Raw genomic sequence first — 17,578 nt, 5'->3', positions numbered from 1 at the left:
CCGAGGGTGGTTTGCACGTTAATGACCGGGCCAATTTTTACAATTCTGACCACTGTCCCTTTATGAGGTTATAACTCTGGAACGCTTCAACGGATCTTGGCGATTCTGACATTGTTTTCTCGTGACGTATTGTACTTCATGTTAGTGGTAAAATTTATTCGATATAACTTGCGTTTATTTGTGAAAAAAACAGAAATTTGGCGAAAATTTTGAAAATTTCGCAATTTTCCAACTTTGAATTTTTATACCCTTAAATTACAGAGATATGTCATGCAAAATACTTAATAGGTAACATTTCCCACATGTCTACTTTACATCAGCACAATTTTGGAACCAAAATTTTTTATGTTCGGGAGTTATAAGGGTTAAAAGTTGACCAGCAATTTCTCATTTTTGCAACACCATTTTTTTTTAGGGACCACATCTCATTTAAAGTCATTTTGAGGGGTCTATATGATAGAAAATACCCAAGTGTGACACCATTCTAAAAACTGCACCCCTCAAGGTGCTCAAAACCACATTCAAGAAGTTTATTAACCCTTCAGGTGTTTTACAGGAATTTTTGGAATGTTTAAATAAAAATAAACATTTAACTTTTTTTCACACAAAATTTATTTCAGCTCCAATTTGTTTTATTTTACCAAGGGTAACAGGAGAAAATGGATCCCAAAAGTTGTTGTACAATTTGTCCTGAGTATGTTGATACCCCATATGTGGGGATAAACCACTGTTTGGGAGCATGGCAGAGCTCGGAAGGAAAGGAGCGCCATTTGACTTTTCAATGCAAAATTCACTGGAATTGAGATGGGACGCCATGTTGCGTTTGGAGAGCCACTGATGTGCCTAAACATTGAAACCCCCCACAAGTGACACCATTTTGGAAAGTAGACCCTTTAAGGAACTTATCTAGATGTGTAATGAGCACTTTGACCCACCAAGTGCTTCATAGAAGTTTATAATGCAGAGCCGTAAAAATAAAAAATCATATTTTTTCACAAAAATGATATTTTTGCCCCCAATTTTTTATTTTCCCAAGGGTAAGAGAAGAAATTAGACCACAAAAGTTGTTGTGCAATTTGTCCTGAGTACGCTGATACCCCATATGTGGGTGTAAACCATTGTTTGGGCGCATGGCAGAGCTCGGAAGGGAAGGAGTGCCATTTGACTTTTCAATGCAAAATTGACTGGAATTGAGATGGGACGCCATGTTGCGTTTGGAGAGTCCCTGATGTGCCTAAACATTGAAACCACCCAAAAGTGACACCATTTTGGAAAGTAGACCCCCTAAGGAACTTATCTAGATGTGTTTTGAGAGCTTTGAGCCCCCAAGTGTTTCACTACAGTTTATAACGCAGAGCCGTGAAAATAAAAATTCTTTTTTTTTTTCTTCACAAAAATGATTTTTTAGTCCCCAGTTTTGTATTTTCACAAGGGTAACAGGATAAATTGGACCCCAAAAGTTGTTGTCCAATTTGTCCTGAGTACGCTGATACCCCATATGTGGGGGGGAAGCACTGTTTGGGCGCATGGCAGAGCTCGGAAGGGAAGGAGCGCCATTTGGAATACAGACTTAGATGGATTGGTCTGCAGGCGTCACTTTGCATTTGCAGAGCCCCTGATGTACCCAAACAGTAGAAACCCCCCACAAGTGACCCCATACTGGAAACTAGACCCCCCAATGAACTTATCTAGATGTGTTGTGAGAACTTTGAACCCCCAAGTTTTTCACTACAGTTTACAACGCAGAGCCGCAAAAATACAAAAAATCTTATTTTTCCCACAAAAATGATTTTTAGCCCCCCACATTTTTATTTTCCCAAGGATAACAAGAGAACTTGGACCCCAAAAGTTGTTGTCCAATTTGTCCTAAGTACGCTGATACCCCATATGTTGGGGTAAACCCCTGTTTGGGCGCACCGGAGAGCTCGGAAGGGAAGGAGCACTGTTTTACTTTTTCAACGCAGAATTGGCTGCAATTGAGATCGGACGCCATGTCGCGTTTGGAGAGCCCCTGATGTGCCTGAACAGTGGAAACTCCCCAATTCTACCTGAAACCCTAACACACCCCTAACCCTAATCCCAATGGTAACCCTAATCACACCCCTAACCCTGACACACCCATAATTCTAATCCCAACCCTAATCCCAACCGTAAATATAATCCAAACCCTAACCCTAACTTTAGCCCCAACCCTAACCCTAACTTTAGCCCCAACCCTAACCCTAACTTTAGCCCCAACCCTAACCCTAACTTTAGCTCCAACCCTAACCCCAACCCTAACCCTAACCCCAACCCTAACCCTAGCCCCAACCCTAACCCTAGCCCTAACCCTAGCCCCAACCCTAACCCCAACCCTAGCCCCAACCCTAGCCCTAGCCCCAACCCCAACCCTAGCCCTAACCCTAGCCCTGATGGGAAAATGGAAATAAATACATTTTTTTAATTTTATTATTTTTCCCTAACTAAGGGGGTGATGAAGGGGGGTTTGATTTACTTTTATAGCATTTTTTATATCGGATTTTTATGATTGGCAGCCGTCACACACTAAAATACGCTTTTTTTATAGCAAAAAAGTTTTTGCGTCTCCACATTTTGAGACCTATAATTTTTCCATATTTTGGTCCACAGAGTCATTTGAGGTCTTGTTTTTTGCGGGACGAGTTGACGTTTTTATTGGTAACATTTTTGGACACGTGACAGTTTTTGATCACTTTTTATTCCGATTTTTGTGAGGCAGAATGACCAAAAACCAGCTATTCATGAATTTATTTGGGGGAGGTGTTTATACCGTTCCGCCTTTGGTAAAGTGGATGAAGCAGTTTTATTCGTCGGGTCAGTACGATTACAGCGATACCTCATTTATATCATTTCTTTATGTTTTGGCGCTTTTATACGATAAAAGCTATTTTATAGAAAAAATAATTATTTTGGCATCGCTTTATTCTCAGGACTATAACTTTTTTATTTTTTTGCTTATTATGCTTTGTGGCGGCTCGTTTTTTGCGGGACGAGATGACGTTTTCAGCGCTATCATGGTTATTTATATCTGTCTTTTTGTTCGCGTGTTATTCCACTTTTTGTTCGGCGGTATGATAATAAAGCGTTGTTTTTTGGCTCGTTTTTTTTTTTTTCTTACGGTGTTCACTGAAGGGGTTAACTAATGGGACAGTTTTATAGGTCGGGTCGTTACAGACGCGGCGATACTAAATATGTGTACATTTATTGTTTTTTTTTAGATAAAGAAATGTATTTATGGGAATAATATTTTTTTAATTTATTTATTTATTTAGTAATTTTTTTTTTTTTTTTTTACACATGTGGAAATTTTTTTTTTTACTTTTTTACTTTGTCCCAGGGGGGGACATCACAGATCGCCGATCTTACAGTTTGCACAGCACTCTGTAAGATCGGCGATCTCATTCATCGCTGCAGCGTTACCAAGTGCCTGCAGGCGACCCGGAAGTGCTCCCTGCAGGACCCGGATGCAGCCCCGCGGCCATTTTGGATCCGGGGACTGCAGGGAGAAGACGCTCGGTACACGGTGAGTACATCACCGTGTACCGATCGTCTCAGGGAAGCCCGCAGGGAGCCCCCTCCCTGCGCGATGCTTCCCTGTACCGCCGGCACATCGCGATCATGTTTGATCGCGGTGTGCTGGGGGTTAATGTGCCGGGACCGCTCCTGGCACATAGTGCCTGATGTCAGCTGCGATAGTCAGCTGACACCCGGCCGCGATCGGCCGCGCTCCCCCCGTGAGCGCGGCCGATCGCATATGACGTACTATCCCGTCACTGGGAATTAAGTCCCAGGGCACCTCGACGGGATAGTACGTCATATGGGATTAAGGGGTTAATTATGGCCCCATAAGATGCTCCATAAAGATATTTGCCCCATATAGTGCTGGATAAATGTTGATTATGGCCCCATAAGATGCTCCATACAGACACTTGCCCCATATAGTACTGCACAAACGTTGATTATGGCCCCATAAGATGCTCCATACAAACACTTGCCCCATATAGTGCTGCAAAAACATTGATTATGGCCCCATAAGATGCTCCATACAGACACTTGCCACATATAGTGCTGCACAAACGTTATGGCCCCATAAGATGCTCCATATAGACACTTGCCTGTTATGATCTGGTGGTTTAGGAGCAACATAGGACGAGCTCTGAAGGAAGTGGTACCTGTACTGACCACAGTTCCTAAGCTCAACACACCACTAGAAGTAGCCGTGGGATGTTCCTAACACTCCCTAGGCACCTCGTCACAGCCTGAGAACTAACTACCCCTAAAGATAGAAACAGGAAAACTATCTTGCCTCAGAGAAAATCCCCAAAGGATAGATAGCCCCCCACAAGTAATGACTGTGAGTGGAGAGGGAAAATACATACACAGAATGAAACCAGGATGAGCACAGGAGGCCAGGCTAGCTAGATAGATAGGACAGGATGGAATACTGTGCGGTCAGTATAAAACACTACAAAAAATCCACACAGAGTTTACAAAAATCTCCACACCTGACTAATAGGTGTGGAGGGTAAATCTGCTTCCCAGAGCTTCCAGCAACACTGAATTAATTCATACTGACAAGCTGGACAAACATAGAAAGCACAGAACGGATAAGTCCACAACCTGTGGACAGAAAAGAGCAAGCAAGGACTTAGCTTTGCTGAACTGGTCAGGATAACAGGGAAATCCAAAGAGATGTGAATCCAACCAGGAACCATTGACAAGTGGCACAAGCTGAAGGAAACAGCCAGGCTAAATAGCCGAGCAGAATAGATTATCAGTGGAAGCAGCTGCTGACAGCTAAATCCAAGGAGCAGCCACTCCACTTACAACCACCGGAGGGAGCCCAAGAGCGGAATTCACAACACTTGCCCCATTTGCTGTTGCTGCGATAAAAAAAAAAAATCACATACTCACCTCCCCATCGCTCAGGCCCCCGGCACTTTCAATATTCACCTGAGTTCGTTCCGGCGCCGCTCCATCTTCAACATCTTCTGCACTGACGTTCAGGCAGAGGGCACACACTAACCACGTCACCGCACCCTCTGACCTGAGCGTCACTGCAGAAGACGCTAAAGACTGAGCGGCGCCCGGAACGGGAAGCAGGTGAATATTGCGCAGCGCTCCCCTCCCCGTTATACTCACCTGCTCCTGGCGCGGTGCAGTCCCTGCTTCTTCGGCGCCACAGCTTCTTCCTGTATTGAGCGGTCACCGTTACCGCTCATTACAGTAATGAATATGCGGCTCCACCCCTATGGGAGGTGGAGCAGCATATTCATTACTGTAATGAGCGGTACCATGTGCCCGCTCAGTACAGGAAGAAGCTGGGGAGCCAGGGACCTGCAGGGACCGCGCCAGGAGCAGGTGAGTATAATTAGACAGCCCCCACACTCCCTCCCCTGCCGACCCCTGGGTATGACTCGAGTATAAGCCGAAAGGGGGACTTTCAGCCCCCAAAAATGGGCTGAAAATCTCGGCTTATACTCGAGTATATACAGTATACCATAAATGTCTGATTTATTTTAAAACAAATCAAATAATGTAATGTAAAACCCATATCCGAAAACGTTTGAATGCTGAGTAAAATGTAAAGGAAACAAGAATGCAATGATTTGGAAATCTCTTACAGCCATATTTTATTCATTACAGAACACAGATCAGAAGTTGAGATTTAGACATATTCCATTTCGTTTTTAAAAAAATTAACAAATTAAAATATTGATGGCAATAACACACTGAAAAAAAGTTAGGACATGGCCATGTCTACCAGTTTGTAGTAGTCCCACTTCTTCCCACAACAGTCTGAAAACGCCTGGGAAGTGAGAAGACCAATTTCTGGAGTTTTAGCAAAGGAATTTTGTCCTATTCTTGTCTGATGTAGGATTATCGATGATCAACAGTACTGGATGTTCTTGGTTGCATTTTTCATTTCAAAATGCTCCAAATGTTTTCTATTGGTGAAAGGTACGGACTACAGGTGGCCAGTCCATCAACCAAACTCTTCTTCTGAGAAGCCATACTATTATGATGGATGCAGTATGTGGTTTTGCATTGTCTTGCTGAATATGCAAGGCCTTCTCTCTGATGTATGACCAACGCCATAGGTACAAAATGTAACACAATTCCATAAAAGATGCAGGTTTTTGAACTGTGTGCTGCTAACAAGCTGCATGGTCCTCCTGAGTCCACAGAACGCAGCATAAAGAATTTCACATTTTGATTCATCTGACCACAGAACAGTTTTCCATTTTACTTCAGTCCATTGTACGTGAGCTTTGGCCCAGAGAATGATAGAGATTTAACTTGCATTTCTGAATTGCCCAGCGGGTTATGTTCACAATGATTTCTGGAAGTATTCCTAAGCCTATGCTGCGATATGCACCATCAAATCATGCCTGTTTATAGTGCAGTACCACCTAAGAGGCCGCCGATCACAAGAATCCAATATTGACCGTCATCCTTGCCCCTTGTGCACATAGATTTGTACAGAAATCTTTTTTTTTTTCTGTGTAGATAGAGAAATATTTACCGTATATAGTCGAGTATAAGCCGACCCGAGTATAAGCCGACCCCCCTAATTTTGCCACAAAAAACTGGGAAAAATGAATGACTCGAGTATAAGCCTAGGGTGGAAAATGCAGAAGCTACTGGTAAATTTCAAAAATAAAAATAGATACCAATAAAAGTAAAATTAATTGAGAAATCAGTAGGTTAAGTGTTTTTGAATATCCATATTGAATCAGAAGCCCCATATAATGCTCCATACAGTTTATGATGGGCTCCATAAGATGCTCCATATTAAAATATGCCCCATATAATGCTGCACAAATGTTGATTATGACCCCATAAGATGCTCCATACAGACATTTGCCCTGTATAATGCTCCACAAATGTGGATTATGGCCCCATAAGATGCTCCATACAGATAATTGCCCCATATAATGCTGCACATGGCCCCATAAGATGCTCCATACAGATATTTGCCCCATATAATGCTGCACATGGCCCCATAAGATGCTCCATACAGATAACTGCCCCATACAATGCTGCACATGGCCACATAAGATGCCCCATACAGATATCTGCCCCCATATCATGTTGCACATGGCCCCATACAGATATTTGCCCCCATATCATGCTGCACATGGCCACATAATATGCCCCATACAGATATTTGCCCCCATATCATGCTGCACATGGCCCCATACAGATGCCCCATACAGATATTTGCCCCCATATCATGCTGCACATGGCCACAAAAGATGCCCCACACAGATATGTGCCCCCATATCATGCTGCACATGGCCACATAAGATGCCCCATACAGATATTTACCTCCATATCATGCTGCACATGGCCACATAAGATGCCCCATACAGATATTTGCCCCCATATCATGCTGCACATGGCCACATAAGATGCTCGGCGGTGCCGACGATGGAACGAGGAGCAGGTGAGTATTGCGCACTGCCCCCGTCATACTTACCTGCTCCTGGCGCCGTTGCTGCACATCTGTTCCCGGGCGCATTTTCTTCCTGTAGTGAGCGGTCACCGTTACCGCTCATTACAGTAATGAATATGCAGCTCCACCCCTATGGGAGGTGGAACTGCATATTCATTACTGTAATGAGCGGTACCATGTGACTGCTCACTACAGGAAGAAGCTGCAGCGCTGGAAGAAGCAGGGACGTGCAGGGACCGCGCCAGGAGTAGGTGAGTATAATTAGACAGCCCTCGCTCCCCCTCCCCTGCCGACCCCTGGGTATGGCTCGAGCATAAGCCGAGACGGGGATTTTCAGCCCAAAAAAGTGGGCTGAAAATCTCGGCTTATACTCGAGTATATACGGTAATCATTAAACATTTTAGATTCATAAACTGCTACACAATTTTTAAACCCAGTTGTTCAGATTGGTGAACCTCTGACCATATTTGTTCCTGAGACTCTGCCTCTCTAAAACATTCTTTTTATACATAGTCATATGGCTTATTTGAAAATTGACCCTCTAAGGCTGCCGTCACACTAGCAGTATTTGGTCAGTATTTTACATCAGTATTTGTAAGCCACAACCAGGACTGGGTGATAAATGCAGAAGTGGTGCATATGTTTATATTTTACTTTTCCTCTAATTGTTTTGGCTTACAAATACTGACGTAAAATACTGACCACATACTGCTAGTGTGACAGCAGCCTAACTGTTTTTCATTAGTACCACTTACTTTTCCAGCCTTTTGTTAACACTGTCTCATCTTTTTTTGAAATGTGTTGCTGCTATCTGTTTCTAAATCAGTTTCCTTTTTCAAATGGAATGGAAAAATGCCTAACTTTCGTCTTCTGGTCTGTGTCCTATGTTCCCTTGTGATTAAAATATGGCTATAAGTGATTTCTAAATCATTGCATTCTTGTTTTTAATTACATTTTAAGCAGTGTGCAATTTTTTGGGAATTGGGGTTGTATATGGAAAAACAATATAGCTCATTTACAGGTATAATATTTATCAGCTGGTTCACAATGTATGCTGCAGCCAACAGGTGACACATTCTGGTCTCTATACTGTGGTAGAGATCTGGATATATTCCTCATATTCACTGCACATGCCGGTGAGGCTTGTACAAATTAATCACCATGGAGCAGCCAGCTGGACTCTCTTAAAAGCTGTTCCTGTGATTATTGGGGAAACTCTACGTTAGTAAAATCCACTGTCAGCATCTATCTCATGCGTGTGGGCACCTGCCAACTGTTCAGCAATGGCAGATTATTTTACACTAGATGGTGGCCCGATTCTAACGCATCGGGTATTCTAGAATATGTATGTCCACGTAGTATATAGGACAGACACGTAGTATATTGCCCAGCCACGTAGTATATTGCCCAGCCACGTAGTATATTGCCCAGCCACATAGTATATTGCCCAGCCACATAGTATATTGCCCAGCCATGTAGTATATTGCCCAGCCACGTAGTATATTGCCCAGCCACGTAGTATATTGCCCAGCCACGTAGTATATTGCCCAGCTACTTAGTATATCACCCAGCTACGTAGTACCCTGTTTCCCCGAAAGTAGGACCCCCCCGAAAGTAAGACAGGGTGGGGGTTTCGGGGGGGTCCTCCAATGTAAGGCCTCCCCCGAATGTAAGGCAGGGTTGGGGGGGCCGCTGTGAAATGTAAGGCCCTTACCTTTGGGCCGCCGCTGTCCCCCATTGGGTCCCCAGGCTCCAGAGGTGTCCTCAGGTGCAGCTGGGCGGGTCCAGCACTCATGGGGTTAACTCGCCGTGTTAACCCCGCAATCCGCCCAGCTCAACAGCTCATTGGCCGCCCCTGCTCCCCACGTCACCGCCGGCCCCCGGCTCGAGCGCTGATTGGCCAATCAGCTCGAGTGCTGATTGGCCCAGCAGCTCGGGCTGTAATTGGCCGCCCCAGCCCCACGTCACCGCTGTTTCCCTGCTGATTGGCACAGCGTTCCCTGCAGCACAGGCCTTCCGCACCCACAGCCGCACCGCAGAGGAAAACGTCCAGCATTTAAAAACCAAGTAGGGAAACATGTACTGTATAGGATATGGGGCTGTGTGCAGTGGGATACGGCACTGTTATGGGGTATGGGGCTGTGTGCAGTGGGATACGGCACTGTTATGGGGTATGGGGCTGTGTGCAGTGGGATACGGCACTGTTATGGTATGCAGGCAGAGGGTATACGGCAATTACCGTACAGTACCGTACCGTAGTGTGTTACTGTTACCGTACTTTGATTTGTTGTCTGCTTTCCAGTTGAACGGTGTAACGTTAAGTACTGTACTGAATTTGAAAATTGTCATTTTTTTTTCCGGCTAATGTAAGACCTCCCCCGAAAGTAAGACAGGGTGGGACTTTTTGGGGTAAAATTAATGTAAGACAGGGTCTTACTTTCGGGGAAACACGGTATATTGCCCAGTCACGTAGTATATTGCCCAGCCACGTAGTATATTGCACAGCGACGGAGTATACAGCACAGAGCCATGTAGTATACAGACTTAAAATAAAAAATAAACATATACTCACCCTCCGTTGAAGTCCTGGCCCTGTGTGCGGTGCACGCGGCAGCTTCCAGTCCCAGGGTTGGTATGGGCGCAGGACCTGTGATGACGTTGTGGTCACATGACCGTGACGTCATGGCAGGTCCTTGTCGCATACCATCCTTGCCACCGGAACCTGCCGCATGCATGGAGTGGTCAACGGAGCGTCGCGAGGAGCGGGAAAGGCGCCGGAATGTGAGTATATGATGATTTTTTATTTTTTAATTATTTTTAACATTAGATCTTTTTACTATTGGGGCTGCATAGGCAGCATCAATAGTAAAAAAAAGTTGGTCACACAGGGTTAATAGCAGCGTTAATGGAGTGCGTTACACCACGGCATAACGCGGTCCATTAGCGCTGCCATTAACCCTGTGTGAGCGCTGACTGGAGGGGAGTACGAAGCGGGCACTGACTGCGGGGAGGAAGGAGCGGCCATGTTGCCGCCGGACTGCGCCCGTCGCTGATTGGTCGTGGCAATGGTCGTGGGCGTTTTGCCATGACCAATCAGCGACTTGGATTCCATGACAGACAGAGGCTGCGACCAATGAATATCCGTGACAGAAAGACAGAAGGACAGACAGACAGACAGAAAGACGGAAGTGACCCTTAGACAATTACATAGTAGATTAGTATTCACAGCAGAACAAGTAGGAAGGCATCCTTAGTTGTAACAGACACAAGCTCAAATATTGATTTCCAACTGGCCAAGGTATCATCTATCCACACGATCTTAGATTCATACCACTGCTAGCTTCTTAGCTAAAGTTGACACAAACATAAATAGATAAACTATAGATGGACCATTATACTCCATTTCAGTGGAATATGCAAAAAAATTTTCTTTGGGAAAATGCATTAAAAAGGGGGCAGGTAATAAAAATAAATGGTAGTCAAGATGGTCACAACCTCAAAATTATACTTGTAGAACTGAATTTGCTTCCTAGCAATACACACATTAATCTGAACAGCTCAGAGTGTTAAAGGCGCCAATTCCCAGACATAGCCAACACTTACAAAGACGAATAACCAGACTTTGCATGTTCCACTTACCATTGGAGGTTGTACTGGAAGCAACTGCCTTCTCACTCACGTCTGTCCTATTGTGAGCTTTCAATATGGAGTTCTCTACTTTTTTCTTTTCACTCATGGTAGTGTTGTGAGACTGTGTCTCCATGTTGTCTTCTCATAACTTACAACCTCCGAGTTTAGAGCGCTGAAAATGACAAAAAGTTGTGTGTTGTTAAACCAAAGTGGAAACTATTGCCTTCTGGTCACTGTAGTATAGTGCAAGATGTGTCATCTGTATTATGTGACACAATGTAATATATAGCATAGTACTATAGAGCAAAGTTCTGTGCAGCAACCCTGGACTTTGTAGGAGACACTCTGGTAAACAGATTTGACATATTTACATGTAAAAAAATTCTTATAAGCAGATCATTGCCCATGAAGAGTGTAACCCTTTGGCAAACAAGAGGGATCATCACGTAAAATGACATTTATGGTATTTCCTGATGAAGAAGTCTCAGTACTTTGAAACGGGTTGCATAAAACCACATTGTATTTAATATACCCGGATCTTCAGTTATTCAGCAGCGCAGAGTAAGTCCATGTTTTTTTCCCAATTTCTATTTATCTGGTAGCCGTTATTGGACCTGTGGATCTGCTGCAGCGAATATCTCCCTATAAGCTTAAAGGGAACCTGTCACCCCCAAAATCTAGGAGAGCTAAGCCCACCGGCATCAGGGGCTTATCTACAGCATTCTGTAATGCTGTAGATAAGCCCCCGATGTATCCTAAAAGATGAGAAAAAAAAGTTATATTATACTCACCTAGGCGGGTGGTACGATCCGATGGGCGTCGCGGTCCGGTCCGGGGCCTCCCATCTTCTTACGATGACGTCCTCTTCATGCCTTCACGCTGCGGCTCCGACTCCGGCGTGCTTTGTCTGCCCTGTTGAGGGCAGAGCAACGTACTGCATTGCGCAGGCACTGGGCCTCTCTTACCTTTCCCGGCGCCTGCGCACTGCAGTACTTTGCTCTGCCCTCAACAGGGCAAAGTACGCCTGTGCCAGAGCCGCAGTGTGAAGACAAGAAGAGGACGTCATCGTAAGAAAATGGGAGGCTCCGGACTGGGCCGCGATGCCCATCGGACCAGAACCAGACCGGGACGGCCCCTGGGTGAGTATAATCTAACCTCTTTTTCTCATCTTCCAGGATACATCGGGGGCTTATCTACAGCATTCCAGAATGCTGTAGATTAGCCCCTGATGCCGGTGGGCTTAGCTCACCTTCGATTTTGGAAGTGACAGGTTCCCTTTAATATATAGCTCCATCTGGTGAGTGCAATTTGATTGCTTTAAGCCAATTGTATTTTGGATAAGACCCTATTTGCGCTATTTTCTCCAGCAGCACCTACTTGATCAGGTTGTTCTTGGTGCTCTTTATCAGGTTCCTGATTGGACAATTTCAAGAAAAAGTGAGAAGAAAAATAAATGCCATGCTGTCAGTTATTCTTCACACCGTGTCAAAAGAGCGAAGATCCTCTCCCTCCCCCTTTTTTATTCTTTGATTTATGCCATGCTGTTTATTTAAGGGAAAAAATGCCCAGTCTTTTCTGGGTGAATTGGAGTATTTATATGTGTAATTTATTGGTATTATGGTTATTTATTTATTCAAATGTTATATAAGGTTATTTCAATTACTCTAAATAAACACCATGGCCATTGTTCTCCGTACATTTGTGTCTTGTGTATTTATTATACTGTTAATGGGTATTGTGTTCCCATGAAGCAGAATCCCTCAAACCTACTCCTACCTGCCATCAATCCCAGCACCTCTTCTGATTAGTAGGCATAACTTAATAGTTTGCACTACACTGCAACAATGATGGAGCACCATACTTATTAACCAAAGAGGTGCAGGGGTTTCTGACAGATTGGAGGATTTTATCAGGGCTCTGACTGACATGGCCACTGGACCAGGGTCCTGCAAATCTTTTTAGGGTATGTGCACACGTAGTTTTGAGCTCTGCGGATTTTTCCGCAGCAGATTTGAGAAAGATATACTGCAGATTTACGGCGGATTTTATGCGTTTTTTGTGCGGATTCCACCTGCAGTTTTACACCTGCGGATTCCTATTATGGAGCAGATGTAAACCGCTGCAGAATCCGCACAAAGAATTGACATGCTGCGGAATGTAACCCACAGCGTTTCCGCGTGTTTTTTTCCACAGCATGGGCACTGCGAGATTGCGTTTTCCATAGGTTTACATTGTACTGTAAATGCCTGGAAAGCTGCTGCGGACCCGCAGCTGCAGATCCGCTGCGGAAAAATCCGCAACGTCTGCACATAGCCTTACTCATCTCTAGTTTTGACGGGAAAAAAATTAAAAATGAACCAAAGAACGTGGGAACTTGTACTATAACACAATTTTACCATACTCAATTTTAATCAAACTTCTAAATTCTAAAACTGTCTGCAGAATTAAAACACCAATTACAATGAAAATAGATCTATAAAAAGTAACAACTCAGAAAAGATAAAAACACAGCCATACATCACAAAGTCTCATACTACAAACTCCAAGTTTCCCTGAAGCAAAAACAAATTGCTCACACTTATATCAACTGTATCTCAATCCCAATGCAAAGGAACACTAAACTTTTGTTTTTAAGAACACCTCCTCCTCCTCCCCCCCAACTACAAGAAAACCATTGGTATAACACTCAAAGTGCAGGAGAAAAACATTCCTATCAGTCATAGTAGCCGTCCTCTTCATGCTCCAGGGCTTACTCTTCTTTTTCCACCAACAGCCTTCTAATTGCAGTTCTCAACAATGCAGCCATCTTGGGAGCAATCAAGTACATTTATTTCACCTGACTACTAAGGAGGTGCTATACGTAAACCTGTTAATAAAATTATTATTATGCTTGTTCATGTACCACGTATTCCACAGCACTTTATCATCATTGCCCATGTTGGGGCTCACAATCTAAATTCTCTATCAACATCCTTTGGAGTTTGGGAGGAAACTGGAGAATCCGGAGGAAACCCAGGCAAACATGCAGAGAACATTAAGGCTATATTCACACTTTGCGGATTTTGCTGCGGATCCGCAGCGGATTTGACCGCTGCGGATCCGCAGCAGTTTCCCATGAGTTTACATTACAATGTAAACCTATGGGAAACAAAAAACGCTGTGCACATGCTGCAGAAAAATCCGCGCGGAAACGCTGCGGATTACATTCCGCAGCATGTCACTTCTTTTCTGCGGATTTTCACCTGCTCCAATAGAAAACTGCAGATGAAAATCCGCAGAAGAAAACAGTAAAAACCGCGATAAATCCGCAGTAAAAACCGCAACGGGTTTTCACTGCGGATTTTGGAATTCTGCTGCGGAAAAATCCGCAGTGGAATCTGCAAAGTGTGAACATAGCCAAAGACCACATGCAGATTTTGTCCTTGGTGGTAATGTAACCCAAAACCAGAAAGTTAACTCCTGAGCCTCCATAAAATTCAGACAATTATGTTATAAACCCCAAACAAAAAGAAAAGTAATTGCGTTTCCTTTGTAATATTTAAACATTATAGAAAAAATAGATATAAACACCCTAGCAAAATTGTACATTAACCCCTTCAAGTCGCGGCCCTTTTTCATTTTTGCGTGTTCGTTTTTCGCTTCCCTCGTTCCCAGAGCCATAACTTTTTTATTTTTCCGTCAATATGGTCATGTGAGGGCTTATTTTTTGCGGGACAAGTTGTACTTTTGAACGACACCATTGGTTTTACCATGTCTTTTACTAGAAAACGGGAAAAAAATTCCAAGTGCGGTGAAATTGCAAAAAAAGTGCAATCCCACACTTGTTTTTTGTTTGGATTTTTTGCTAGGTTCACTAAATGCTAAAACTGACCTGCCATTATGATTCTCTAGGTCATTACGAGTTCATAGACACCAAACATGTCTAGGTTATTTTTTATCTAAGTGGTGAAAAAAAATTCCAAACTTTGCTTAAAAAAAAAAAAAAAAAAAAAAGGGCCATTTTCCGATACCCGTAGCGTCTCCATTTTTCGTGATCTGGGGTCGGGTGAGGGCTTATTTTTTGCGTGCCGAGCTGATGTTTTTAATGATACCATTTTTGCGCAGATTCGTTCTTTTGATCGCCCGTTATTGCATTTTAATGCAATGTCGCGGCGACCAAAAAAACGTAATTCTGGTGTTTCGGATTTTTTTCTCGCTACACCGTTTAGCGATCAGGTTAATGCTTTTTTTTAATTGATAGATCGGGCGATTCTGAACACGGCGATACCAAATACGTGTAGGTTTGGTTTTTTTTTTATTGTTTTATTTAGGATGGGGCGAAAGGGGGGTGATTTAAACTTTTATATTTTTTTATATTTTTTTCATATTTTTAAAAACATTTTTTTTTTACTTGTGCCATGCTTCAATAGCCTCCATGGGAGGCTAGAAGCTGGCATAGCCTGATCGGCTCTGCTACATAGCAGCGATCATCAGATCGCTGCTATGTAGCAGAAATGCAGGTGTGCTGTGAGCGCCGACCACAGGAGGGCGCTCACAGCAGACCTGCATCAGTAACCATAGAGGTCTCAAGGACCTCTATGGTTACCTTCCTGATGCATCGCCGACCCCCGATCATGTGACGGGGGTCGGCGATGACGTCATATCCGGCCGCCCGGCCGGATGCGGTAGTTAAATGCCGCTGTCTGTGTTTGACAGCGGCATTTAACAGGTTAATAGCGGCGGGTGAATAGCGATTTCACCCGCCGCTATTGCGCGCACATGTCAGCTGTACAAAACAGCTGACATGTCGCGACTTTGATGTGGGCTCACCGCCGGAGCCCACATCAAAGGGGGATTCACGGCATGCGCCGTAGATGTACGGCGCATGTCGTGAAGGGGTTAATGAGAAAAAAATGAACTTTTTTGAATTCACCAAATGTATGCAATGAAACAAATAGTGAAAAACGTAAAGGGGTCTGAATACTTTCTGTACACACTGTGTGTATATATATATATATATATATATATATATATATACACTCTGCTTATGCATATAGATATTTAACCAACCTCAGCGAGACATAGCATGTCATACAACCAATATGTGTGCCATATAACATTGGCCCCAGTGAGCCATAAAAAGTACCTTAAAGAGGACCTGTCACGAGGTCGAAAGTGTTCAATTTCACTGATATTTTATTACAGCTATGCCTGCAGAAACTTGGGTCTTTTTATTTGGTGCTAATTTTTATGCTCTTTACCAACAAGGTGTAGCTCATAGGCTAATTATGCAGAACATCCTAAAGCAATGCCCCACTTGGCAAAAAACAATAGAAATTAGCGCAAAATAAAAAGGCCCATATCTCTGGAACCATATGGCATATTTAAATTAAAAAAAGAAAAGAAAAAAATACCCAAGAAAAATAATAAAATAAGTGCAAAACTGGTCATTTTTCACCTGGTGACAGGTTCTCTTTAACAAAGCATTTTTTTTTCCACAACAGAATTTTGTTGGTTGCACTTAAAACCTAAAAAAAAATTTCTATTATTATAATGGATTTTTTCTACTTTCTAAAAACAAAAAGAAGTAAATAGAAGAGAGGCGTGAGTCAAGGTAACATTTTGCATTTTATAATGAAGAGTGAACTGCTTAAAGAAACAAACATAGAAGACCAGGCTAAATGTAAGGTTACCGTCACACAGTGGCATTTTGATCGCTACGACGGCACGATTTGTGACGTTCCAGCGATATATCCGTGACGTTCCAGCGATCTTGCTGTGTCTGACACGCTCCTGCGATCAGGGACCCCGCTGAGAATCGTACGTCGTAGCAGATCGTTTGAAACTTTCTTTCGTCGTCTAGTGTCCCGCTGTGGCGGCATGATCGCATGGTGTAACAAAGGTGTGCACGATATTGTATACGATGTGCGCATAGTAACCAACGGCTTCTACATCGCACATACGTCATGAAATTATCGCTCCAGCGTCGTACATTGCAAAGTGTGACAGCAGTCTACGACGCTGGAGCGATATTGTTACGATGCTGGAGCGTCACGGATCGTGCCGTCGTAGCGATCAAAATGCCACTGTGTGATGGTACCCTTACACTTGAGAAAATCACCCCCATGCTGTGAAGTGACAGACAGGTGGGCATTGTTTTAGAAGAAGCAGATGACCAGTCAGTAAAATACCCACTAAATCACCTGTGATCATATATTGACACTTTACTAGATGGTAAATGCTTACATAATCACAGCTCAGTAAAATGTTAGAACTATACATATGAAACATTTGCTATTTAAGCATCTCATAAAAGCCATGGAATTGTTTAATCGAATTGATCTCTTAAATGACAAAAATATTATCATTTTTACATTTTTTCAATTACAATATCCAAATATAATCCCAAAGTAATAAATACACTTTATTGAGATTTTTTTCATTTTGCATGTACAGATGTGCTTATCTCACATATCATATGTACATGGCATA

The 17,578-nt window shown here is 43.3% G+C and overlaps 1 protein-coding gene across 4 annotated transcripts in view; it reads right to left on the bottom strand.

Moving 5' to 3' along the window:
- GLI3 (GLI family zinc finger 3) overlaps positions 1 to 17,578 on the bottom strand; it is a 315,931-nt gene that overhangs the window by 284,857 nt on the left and 13,496 nt on the right. For all 4 annotated transcript variants that reach the window (XM_069730204.1, XM_069730205.1, XM_069730206.1 and 1 more), the window contains exon 2: positions 11,117 to 11,279. In XM_069730204.1, the coding sequence (XP_069586305.1) occupies positions 11,117 to 11,240 (124 nt within the window). In that variant the 5' untranslated portion in view covers positions 11,241 to 11,279. The remainder of the gene's footprint in view (positions 1 to 11,116; positions 11,280 to 17,578) is intronic.

This window comes from Ranitomeya imitator, chromosome 6, assembly GCF_032444005.1.
Source record: "Ranitomeya imitator isolate aRanImi1 chromosome 6, aRanImi1.pri, whole genome shotgun sequence".
In the NCBI taxonomy this organism is placed as follows: domain Eukaryota; kingdom Metazoa; phylum Chordata; class Amphibia; order Anura; family Dendrobatidae; genus Ranitomeya; species Ranitomeya imitator.
The sequence above is the reverse complement of the archived record's forward strand: the minus strand, read 5'-3'. Positions and strand labels throughout refer to the sequence as shown.